The sequence below is a fragment of the Nipponia nippon genome, unplaced genomic scaffold (assembly GCF_047370975.1).
Source record: "Nipponia nippon isolate SJK-2023a ecotype South Korea unplaced genomic scaffold, ASM4737097v1 scaffold_7, whole genome shotgun sequence".
Taxonomy (NCBI): domain Eukaryota; kingdom Metazoa; phylum Chordata; class Aves; order Pelecaniformes; family Threskiornithidae; genus Nipponia; species Nipponia nippon.
In genome coordinates, this window is record NW_028262391.1 from 15,495,458 (window position 1) to 15,507,561 (window position 12,104).

The 12,104-nt window shown below is 37.7% G+C and overlaps 1 protein-coding gene across 13 annotated transcripts in view; it reads left to right on the forward strand.

The window, feature by feature from the left end:
• The window catches only part of DLG1 (discs large MAGUK scaffold protein 1), a 167,231-nt gene that overhangs the window by 49,148 nt on the left and 105,979 nt on the right, over positions 1 to 12,104 (forward strand). For all 13 annotated transcript variants that reach the window (XM_087740989.1, XM_087740972.1, XM_087740974.1 and 10 more), the window contains one exon: positions 9,877 to 10,041. In XM_087740989.1, coding sequence (XP_087597115.1) covers positions 9,877 to 10,041 — 165 coding nt within the window. The remainder of the gene's footprint in view (positions 1 to 9,876; positions 10,042 to 12,104) is intronic.

Below are 12,104 nucleotides of genomic sequence, written 5' to 3' on the forward strand. Positions count from 1 at the left end.
TTTTCTTCAAACTGTTTTGTTTAAGTGTTTACATGTACAGTTGCTTGAAATGCTTTACCGAGAGCTCCTCATAACCAAGTTGATGCGTAGTCCAGATTATTCATGACTTCCTAGTGATAACTGGGGGAAAAAATAGCAGCTTCTCATTTCATTGTGTGTTGAAGTTGGAGAATATTTGTGTATTTTTGTAGCTGTTTCTTTATTGCTTTTGGTAGACCATTAGGAGTTTTACTCCGCAGTTAAAGAACATTTTTTTTAACATGTGTCAAATAACCTTGAATTTTTAATGTTTGAAAATGAGGATTAAATATTCCATAGCCATTCATTTTGTGGTCTGCTGACACTTCCTTGAAAAAGCTAGTGTAAACTGCCGATCAGCAAATTCCCTGCTGTTAAGCTTACAACTTCCCTGCTTTTATAATTATGCACAGCTGATTTTAAAATGGGTTTTCACATGCTCATTGGTGCAGTGCGAAAGCACCTTGCAGGAAGCGTTGGGTTTATCTCTGTCGGGCGGTGAAATGAGTCCCTTGCTGCAACATCTTGCCCCTCCCCTAAGCAACCAGCATACGCTGAGCATAGTGGCTCTGCTAGAGTTGCTTCTATTTCCACGGAGGAGATAGCAGACCTTGCACTGCAGCAGGTGGAGCTGCCCTGGTGGATCTAACCCTGGGTTCTGGCTGAGAGGATCCGAGTATTACTTGGGCTGTGAGACAGTTGTCACTTCAAGCTGACGCTAACGTTAATTAAATATAAAGCTGACTCAAATTTTAAAAATGGACACAGGATTTTTTCTTTGCCTTTTTTTAAAGATCTGGTTTCTAACGTGAAGCAAAATTTTTCCCGAAGGCTTCAACCTGTTTATATAAAGGCTCGCTTTTGAACACTATGGACCTAGATTAAATGTCAAAGACAGGCAGCAAGCAGCGCTTACAGAGGCATTTTTCTGGAATCTCAGTCACGGATCGATTGAAGTGCACAGGGTCTGAAAAAATGTCTCCTAGCATAAAAAACTTGGATTGTTTTTCTCCGATGCTGTGCCACTGTAAAGTAGCATGTACCAACAACACAATATCTTTAATGTTTGGATGTAAGGTGGGTCTATAAAAGGACTTTCCTGGAAATGTAAGCTGCATTTAATGAATGATTGCCATTATGTATAATGTAACTGTACCTTACGTTTCTGATTAAATAGTGTGTATTTTGTTCCATGCCTTACCCGATTATCGGAGCTCTTGGTGATTGTGACAGAAGTAATGAATTATCATGCCTACTGTGTAAAGATCCCTTTGAACACTTTTGAATTTACTGAATGCTGCATGTAAAATGTCGTCATTCTCCATTAATCAGCATTAATCATCACGTAATCAGTTTATTGCCCTTGGCTTTAATTTTCTTCAGCTGTAGACTTGCACTGAGATGCAGGGCTGGAAATGCCTCCTGACATCATATTGATGGAAGCAATTGCTAGTGGCAGGTTTGGGTTTAACAGTGCCCTTGGGCATCCAGTCATTTTAGGACTACATCAACTGTTTAGGTTTCAGAGTAATAAAACATATATAATTTAGTAATCCTCAGAATAGTAAACAGAATATATTCAGTGTTGTGTCAAAAATGCTTTTTTTCAGTAAAATTAACGCACAGTGTGAAGGATATGATGAGAACACTAAGTACTGGAAAGCCCCTTTAAAATTCAAGGGGTGTGTGTGTGAAGTTACTTTTGAGACAGATTCAGAAATCTCTCTCTCCAAAACTTATTTTGAATATCCGGTGTTTCCAAGTCAGCGTTTATTTTTAACAAAGAATAATTGAACTAGATTTTATTTTAGAAATTGGGAACTGGTGTGTGTGTGTGTACACATATACACACATATATGCATATGGGTGATGCATTTTTAGATAGATATATATATATATATCATAAAATGTTGATGTTGAATAAATGTCACCTAGGTCAGGAGGGAGGAGTCTAAATTTTTATGTGTCTTTTGATAGTGTGAATCATTTATTACGAAACTTCGAGTTGAATGCTCTATTTCCAGGAGGGAAGAATTTGCCTTGTTTTGAATCTACTTATCTTTCATGTGTCCAAAGCATTTTTCAACTGAAAATATGTATGTATGTATTGAATGCAATTTGGAAACTATTTGCTATAAAACTAAGATTTCTTTCCTTCTTTTTGTGGAATCGCACATGCCTTTATTTAAGATATTCTCATATTTAAATAATAAACTTGGGAAGAAAGCCATAGAATGAAAATACTATCTTGATTTTAATTTTGCCAGTTGAACTGCAGAGGAGAGATGCTGTTCACTTTAAGACCAAACTAAAAATACCCAGCAAACATCCAGAATGCACTTTAGGCATTTTGTGTCGGATCTGAGCAATGGCGGCATTTTCTACTGTACTTGCGCATCAGCGGCTCTTTTTGTCTGTCCGAATGCATTAATGACTTTTTACCTTGCTGTAATTCAGCGCCCCCGGCCCCCGGGGAAGCCTGCCCCGGGGAGGGAGCCGGAGCTCTGCCGCCAGCACCTGGCTCGCGGGCAGCGCGGGCTGGTGTGGAAGGAGGGAGGTAAAGCACCTTGTACAAAACACAGTCCCCAGAATTCTTTATTATTATTTTTATTAATGTCGTTTGGCTGTATGCTAATAAGACATGTATCTTGCAGACCAATAGTTTCTTGATCGCAATTAATTTAGCGGTGTTGTGTTTTAAAATATCTTAGACACAGGCTTTAATTATCTTCAAATAAACACGTATTGCTGTTAATTTAGAGTTGGGTACTCTATACGATCTACATCCCGAATGAAGGGAAGGATTTAGGTTTAAATAGTTGTGACTTGCTGGTAGCGCAGAGAGATTTTGCACTAGGCACTTGTCGTTTTTTGAAGAAAAGTTGCAGGGTTGTATTGCACTAAAAATAAAATACTCATGTCTGCCGAGAAGATAGCCTTTGAATACTGAAAGAGTCAATATTTAAATGACAATGTGAAACAGTAATACAGGATAACCTGTTCAGTCCTTTACATAAAGAAACAATTCATCTCACACAAGTAATCCTATGAATTAAGTGTTTTCCATTTTCCTTTACTGTTTTTTGACCACATATGAAAAGAACATTCACAATCTCACTGCTGCTTCTTTGGTCTCTTCCTTGGCATTCTGGAATAGGTGAACTTCTTCACTATGAGTATTTCTGATGTTTTTGTAAATGTGTCTATCTTAAATTAGATTGTTTCTGGATATCCATGCCATGAAGCATTACGTAAATACTTACATTTAACGCTAGCTGTGCATTTTGACATATGATGGAACACTGTGACCTAAATAAACATATTACATGTGGTTTTATTCAAGATACGGTGTCAAACTGAAATTGTCCAAGGGGGGGTGAAATGCCTTATGTTTTTGGCTTAGCTCTAATTATTAAAAGAAAACTTAGTGCTTTTATTTGAGAACGAAGCAGCTAGTTACTCAAAGTACTGAACTTGCGTTTAAAAAAAATAAACCCAAAGATCAGAAAACCTCTTCTAATATTTCAAGTCATTCATTTTATTGTATGTTGAGGCCTAAATTGAAAATAATACCGAGTGTCCTATTCTGTGATCAGTGAAGAAGTTCTGAATAACACAAACACATATCCTCTTTTCTTACACTACTGAAGTTTCTTTTGTTAGCCCCAGGCTTTCAGCTTTTCAGTGTGGCAAAGAGACTTTATTTGACTTTCATAATCTGCCTCGTTTTTACAAATGAAAAGTTAACTTCAGTTCTGCAATAGTGGAGCATGGCTTTTGTTTTGTGTTCTTTTCCTCCCTGAGGAAGGTACTATTATTTCCCTAAGCACTACTTTCTGGTTTAACACTTCCATTAGACTACAGGGAAGACTTGTACAAAAAAATTTACCCAGGGACAGACTGTGTAAGTCAGGCTGGATGTTTTCCTGGGTTTTGTTTGTAGTTTTTGTTTGAAGTGTGCAGTAACCTGGGAGTCGCATTGCTGTGTAGGTGGGGAGAGTTAAAATCTGGAGGAGAAGGGAAGTGTGAGTATAAGGAGTTCAACTTATGAACTTTTTAATTGGGTTTTTTAAGCACCCTTTCACTCTTATTAAAGCTGGTTTAGCACCGATTTTCTTCTTTGTGTGTAGAGAAGATACATTACTGTGCTTTCAAATTTGTTTTCACATAAGACAGTGGATTGATGTGTATGTCTAATGAATTGGATTTTGATATACATCCCATTTTGAAGAGAACTGTAGTTACTGCTGCCTTGCATTTTGTCATTGAATTATCTGGTAGTTAAGGACGTTCTTGCGTAATTAATTTTCTGTCCGTGAACGTGGCATTCTGTATGGCTTGAATCTCTGGAATAACAGCATTGCATGGTGTTGTGGATATGGGTCACCAGTTTAGAGCATGGGATGGTTTAAGTGTTCTTTAGATAATTTCCTTTCATTTCTGTTTCAGTAAGATTTCTCATTAGAGGATCTTTAAAAAGACTATAAACCCACAACTTAATTATCTCTAGGGGTAGATTATGTATGAATCTGTTTGAAATATCTTCTTTTAAAAATATAGACAAGAGCTTAGGCAGACTAAAGTGAACCTTTTTTAGTATGAGTTTCCTAAAGCTCTTCCGTGGTTTTTCTGTGAACAGCTGATCTATATTCTGAAAACCAGTGCTATAAAATGTCCACAGAGTCCTTGTTTGTCCTGCATATTGTTGCAGATAACTTGTTCATCCTTATTTTTGCCTCACTCTGCTAGGCCTGGGAATTGAAGGAGGGAGGCTGTGGGCCTGAACAATTAACACAATGAATGATTTCACTGTGGTGAATTTGGACCATCTTGTCTCATGTAAACTAGAACTGGTTTATTAAAGTCAATTGATTTTTTCAGTAGTTTACACCAGTAAATAATTTAGTCCATAGTGTTTGGTGACAGTTCAAAACTCACTGAAGGTATCATCTAGCCTGAAGAAATTTTGTTAGCTGTGTTGCATCAGAAGAGAAATGTGTGTGTTTAATTTTGACACACCTATATACCTGCAACTGAATCCTTTGGGGCAGGATCTCTGTCAGAAGTATGTGTTAAATGTTTATCGCTTGGTTGCTTTGGACTTTAGATTATGATTGTAAATTATACAGCAGTCCATAAAGATTCTTAAAAATAGTTAAATTGCTTGGCTACTACCTAATTGAGTGCTGGGAAACTTCTGAGATGTGCAGCTGAGGCAGTCTGTGTGCAAGTCCAGAGCTGCTGTGCCACACCTGCCTTTTTCTCTTTCCTGTGATCTGTCTTGCCCGTTGCTTGGCTGGCGCTTCTGAGCTAGGGTCTCCTTGGAGCCTGGATTTGGGTGCAGGATTGGATTCTCTTGGTTGTAAGCAGAGAAATGGTCTTCTGCTAGTCACTATGAGATGGGCTGGTCCTACTCCCTACCTGCTTCTCTGCTATGATGCCAGCACTGCTGCATGTCTCATCTTGTTGTGAGCCACTTTAGGGAATTAAAGAAAATATAATATTGCTGGAAGAGGGAACGAACATTCTGCTGGATTAGCTTGCTCACCATCTGAAGTCAGATGTGTACTGGCAGCAAGGGTCCGGGAGATGTAGTTGTACAGCTCAACCAAGAGGGATTGAATGGGTCCTGGTCCTTTGGACAGTAGCTGCCCTTTGAGTGAGCTAGGCCGTATTGTGAAACAGTTTCTTTAGACTCCTACGGAGGGTAACTTGCATGGGATTTTGCTTCATACATAGCAGCAGAATGAACTTGGCATGACTAAAACAGTTGACTGAATTCTTGTTCAAGGGATGGCAGCCTCTGGGAGAGGAAAGGAATAGACAATTTTGAATGGTGGCTGTTTGACCACGCTAGATCACTTGTATGCACTACCTCCGTCAAGAGCTGTAGTATTTCAGAGGTGATGCTCCACAGTAAAGTTGTACAAAACACTTCCATTTCTATGGAGAATTACCTGTTATAAGATACGGTAATTTCCTTTACTTGAAGCACTTTGCTCAAAAGTAATTTCTGCAAAGGGCAAGGATAGCGTGGTACCTTTCAGAATTAGAACTACTGTGGTTATGTTTTTCTGCACTTCATGTCCTTGTCTTCTATTTGGACTTTGAAACGTTATCCTGTAAGTATTTCCGTTAGTATATCTTAAACATAAATTCTGTTTTTGTTAGTAGTTTCAAGTTTGGAAATATTTTCTGAGTAATATTAAAGTTAATCTTGAATATTGCATCAAAATCCAATTAGTACTTGCCATTTAAGATGTTTTTTTTTTGAGAAGCTTATAGCCCTTGTCAGTGCCTCATATGAGAGAGAATTCTTTACCACAACATTTTTTCAATTTTAATCTAAATTATAATGACATACTGATCTATTAAAACTTCATACACACTATGTTATTATAAGCAATGATACATTTTATAACGTAAACATGTGTTTCTTAGTGAAATCTAGAGCCTGTTTATACTCAGGCAGGTCCAAATACCTGTTTCTAATAAATGTGTCTGACTTCAGGAAAAAAATCAAGGTAATTCTGCATTTTGCCTGAAGGTATTGACTGTTCTGCAAAGGAAGCTAATTTTGATTGGCCTGTGACTAACTTTTTTTTTTTTTTTTTTAAATAAAACTGGAACGATCCACTTCTAGCTTTCCACAGGTCTTCTCTGAGATGAACTGGGAACTTAATGCACTTTCAGGTCCCATTTTCCTGTATTTCATAGTCAAATTGAAGCTTGAGATCTGGCAGAAACATTTTGAGTCACAAGTGCAGCCAAATGCTGCCCTCACCAGCAGAGCAGAATTCCTACTTTCTCTGATGTTGCAAGGCATTGTCTGTGCTTCTTGCAACTCTAATGCTTATTTTCTCTAATTTCTAATGTGATCTTATTTGTGATCTGATACTGTTCACTTGTATTTTAGGCCAACACTGTTCTCGATGTGGTAGTTATTCCCTGTTTCTGAATTTTAACACGGCTGCTCTAGAGAGTTAATGTCAAGTCCTTTCAGGGTTTTGTTTTGATAAGTTAAAAACAAGTCAATCTCAGAAAACAGATGAATGGCAAGAGTCGGAAGCTGAGCAATCTAGCATCTCACTGCTGCAGGGAAAGGGAAAAAAAAGAACTTTTATCTTCTGCTAGTAGTGACCTATTAAGTTGACCTGGTCATCTCATGAAACCGCTCTGCTAAAGATTTGAAAAATTAGGGTTTTTTGAGTAACCATTGCAATTTTTCACAGCTATCAGCATTCACCAGCTCTCCTTTGCCATCCAGCTAAGGAGAAGGTTTGGAAGTGTTTTGAGGTTGGCTGTTGTAGTAACAGAAGTCTTAATGCTCTTGCTTTCCTCTTCGGAATTTTTTTCTTCTGCCTTGTGCTTCTCTGCTAATCATTGGTATTTTTAGAGGAAATATACTTATATTGCTTCTACTTTATAGTTTCTAATACTTTGAAAGCATAATTTCTCTCATATAGTAGAACTTGATTTCGTTTGGTCTCAACAACGAAGGGTATTGAGTAGGGTGGATAAAGATTTTTAATTTTATTTTTTAAGCACAAAAATAAATCAGCTTTAACTCCAAAGATCTGACATCTCATCAGTTACTGGCTAAAAGAAACTGCATCTTTCGCGTCTGTGGGTGTGGTTGGGTGTGGGTTTGTTGCTGCTGTTTTGGGGTTTGGAGGCGGGGTGGGGATGGTGTGCTGTAGTGCAGGCTGGGCCTGGTGAAGTGCAATGGGTGATGGAAATGTAAAGCTGCAGGTTGTTCCTTCTAAGTTAGTAAAGGAACTTTAGCTTGTCTCCCAAGGAATCTTAGTATTGGCAGAATAGCGTGGCACGGAAGAGTGAACAAATCCTTCCTCTTTCAGCACAAGTCAGTTATGTGAGTTCAGCTGCCCCATGTAACCACTTCTTTACTGGCAAAACTCCGCACTGTTGCTTTATGATGAGTCTACAGAAGACAGAGTAGACTGATCTGTAGCTCACTTCCAAAAGAGAGATCTCGCCCTGATTTCCTTCCTCCTTTTGCACTGTCTCTGGTGTTCTTTGAGTCCCTGCCTGAATCGGGGTCCTATGAGTCTAACCCCGCGAAGGAGAAAAAAGCTGGCAATTTTCTGCTGATTTGAGTGCCAGAACCAAAGAAGGGAAGGGGATATGGTGCCTTCCCCAGGGTTTGGGAGATGGGGAAGCGTAAGGGATTCCTGTTGTTAGTAGTTTAGCTGTGCTATTTGACCATGCTTAGAAATCGTTTTTTTGCTGGATTGACAAAAAATTAAGTCTTCCTGTAAGGCACATGGGGGTGGGTGGGAAGGAAGCGAATGGCTTGGGCATTGCAGGAGTTGGTAACTGATGGATCATTTCAACCAGTTTCTTTGTGGTTTACCCTGTAGACTTTATAATTGTGTAATATGGCGGGACTGTTCTGTGAAGGGCAGGGATCTTTGTGGTAGCCTGAAATTGTACTTTCATGTAATTGTTAACAGCGTTAGTTATCATACACTGTTTATCAGGTACTGCCTTGGTGTGGTGTTCACATGCTTATAGACAATGGGTTACTTGCAGTGATCTACTGGATTACAGTGTAGAAATGACTTAGCAAGATGATGAGTATTTTTATTTAAATGGTAGTATGTAAATATTAGCATTCTGTTAAAAAAACTCAAGGAAATGTCTTCTATTCTAAATATACTTTATTAATAATAGGGATAGCTTTTTCTAAGTTTAAAACCATTACATGTTTAGAAGGTTTTTCTGTTCCTTTAAGGATATGACATGCTTTCCCTGTAAACTAGTGACAACTATATATGTACTCCCTAGTATAGTAGTAGTTTGTGAAAGTGAATGTGGCTGTAAAACGTTGGGGTGCGTGTCATGGACACAGTAAACGCTACTGGAAGAGTTATGTGACTTCAGCTTTCAGCTTTAGTTTTTACTAGCAATAAAATGCATGGACTGCCTAAAGTGCCTCTGAATTGTCTGGGACTACAAACCTGAAACTGGGGTGAAGCTTATATTTAAGTATGTTTGTAATGTGAGCCCGTGTTAGCTCTGGAGTTTGGAGGTGCTGGATGAGCAGTTCTCTTTGCAGTCCAGAGAACAGGTGAATGTTATGTCTGCTCCTGATTTCATGAAAACCTTTTAGTAGGCATCTGCAAATGTGGATACAACACAGTCTGACTAGAGTGCATCCCTGGTGGCTAAGTAATAGGTTCTGGTTTTTGAAATTGAATGCAAATTAATAAGACTGAGACTGAATAATGTCTTGTGTTTCTGTTTGAATATTTGCTTGTTAAGGAAGCTTAATCTGTCTAGTAGCAAAACCACATTTTATTGTTTCATAATTAAGTTAGCAGTAGTGAATTGCTATATTGATACCCCAGTATAAAAGCTGAAAATCTTTAGCTGACAAAAAAACCCGCTTTTGGCAGATGTGCTAAATTGGAAGTATAGAAAAAAGCTTTTGAGGCTGATAGTTTTTAAAGGCAGAAGAAGGTGATAAATCCAGTTGGTACTGAGAATTTCTGCTGTTAGTGAATAATGTAGTGTTAAAGTGTTCGTAAGAAAAAAAGCTGGTAAAGGGAAAAGTTCTTTGGAAAAGGGTTTGGGGAGATGTTACTGTATGCAAACAGGCAAAAGAAAATTAGGTAGCTTTATAGTAGTTCTAGGTGAGACTAAAAAGGCTGGAACCTTTTTAGACAGAATCAGTCTTTAAACTGAAAATACTAATTAAAACTTTTATTTCTGGATTTTATTGCCTTGAAGTCAGCAGGGTCAGAAAATAACTATTTCTGTCTCACCTAGGTTTTCTGGATAATCTTTTCACATTTCTGTGGTGGACTGATGTTTTTCTATAATTGTTTTCTTCAGAAATACCGCTATCAGGATGAAGATACACCTCCACAGGAGCACAGCTCTCCGCACATTACCAATGAGGTGACGGGTCCAGAGCTGGTTCATGTATCCGAGAAGAATCTGTCACAAATTGAGAATGTGCATGGATTTGTTTCCCATTCTCATATTTCACCAGTAAAGGTAGGCATTTTTGAAGTTGTTATAAGAGTGAACTCTCTTGATATACTCTCCAGGGATATAATTTTGTGGGGTAAAATATTACATGAGTTATACTCGATTCTGGTTTTCTAATGGAACTGCTCATTTGTAAAATTCACTTTGTAGATGTTAAGGCATTGACTTAGTCCCACACATTCTGACTAAAAATGCATGATAGTAAAATGCTCAGATAACAAATGTAGGTAACTTAAGGTCTCAGGTGTAATTGTGATGGACACTATGGTTAGTGCTGTCAGTTACATTTTGAGTTTTCTACCAGGATCCTGTAGAATCAGTTCAGAGTTTGTTTCTGGTAAATATTTTAATCAAGGACCTATGTGGAAAACATAATAAGCCAAGTGTAATATATGTCTCTGGAGTTTTTCAGCATGCAGCACCATTATTCTCAAGACACCTCCAGTAACTTCAAGGTAGATTTAAAAACTAAGAGGACAAACTGAGTGTGAGGTTTTGGGGGCTTAGGGGCTGTAGCAGGCAGTTTTATTTGCTGGGTTAGTAAGGAGATGCAGCTTAATTGTTTTCTGAACAGCATAATATTTTAGTGTGCCAGACTAAGTGCTGTTTTCTATAACACTTCTGAGTCTTTATGGCTTGTTTTGAGGAAAAAGTGGAGAAATTACTTGATACTGATGAGTATGTGGGCTTTAGAATGATGAGGTGGGCTTACATTGTGGTAGGCCTACAGTTTGAGACTTCTAGCATGAATCGTTGGTGTGTGGTAGTATCCTTTGTGACTGAAATTGGCAGTGTACTATAACAAGCGCCGCTATATTTTAAGAAAAAAGTTATTTTCAACTTAATTACATTTTCAGATTTTTTTATTATAAAGGAAAATCTTGTTGAATATATCAGCTCTTTGTAATTGACTTGTAAGTATTCTGCAGAGGAACCAACTGTAGTGGGTGGGTGTGTTCAGTAATTGTGTTCCAGATTTTCTAAGATTTTTTAAAATGTGTATGTTGGTTTTGAACACAGTTATTTATTTTTCTTACAACTCCATTAGGAACTCTGTGTGTTTCCATAGTCTTCAGGAGCTAGACAAGCTGAATTATTTAAACCCTAATGAATAATCTTTTTGAAGTGGGCTATGTTAATCTCTGAAGAGCCTTGTAAAAAAGCTAATATGACAAACCTTTCATTTTGAGAATGGCTGGGACCTCAATCTTCTATTGCTTATGAAGGTAGACACACAGTAACACACTTTCACATGTCTAATTCCGTGAATTTATTGATATTCAGAAAGTAATACATCACATTTTGTGCGCAACCATTAGAAAAAAAAAACCAAAACCTCTGCCTCTGGGGACTTAAGGTCAACTCTGTTTATTCACAAGCTTCTCCTAATTCATAGTGCAGTTAGTCTTGCATTTCAGAAAGCATAAAGGGATCAAAAAGGCAAAGAGGCAAACTGTAAAACTGTCTGTGATTGATCAAGTATAATGCATTTTACTATCCAGAAACTCATACCCATTCTAGAATTTTATTTTTTATTTCTATGTGAGACTGAAGATCTCTTTCTTGGAACTGACTAGGTGTTATTTCATTGTACTTGAGACTGTTCAAAGGGCTGTAATTACCTTGGTTTCTTTCTGGCTGCTTGGATCTAAGGGAAACCAAACTACTCAGAATAGTTCCTGTGTTTGACTTTATTTCAGATTATTTTTGCAAATAACCAACTACAGAAATATAGAAGTGAGGATTTGATATTGGCAATATTAATGTTCCGTGGAAGATGACTTAATTTCTTACCTCTCCATAGTGTAAGTGATCTCTGCCTTACAGAGATCCTACTAGGCAGTCTCCACAAACAAGTGAGGCTTGTATTTAGTGTGTTATATGGCACTCTTGATTATCTGTTTTAATTGAGCTTTATCTAATACTGTAACTTTCTGTAAAGATACTGATGTAAAGCCCAGAACAGTTTTACAGAAATAGATATGAATGATTGTACTCTGCCTTCCTCTGCTCAGATGTGGTCTAAGCTGAAAGTTTTTTAGTTTCCTTGGGGTGTATTGAATATACAA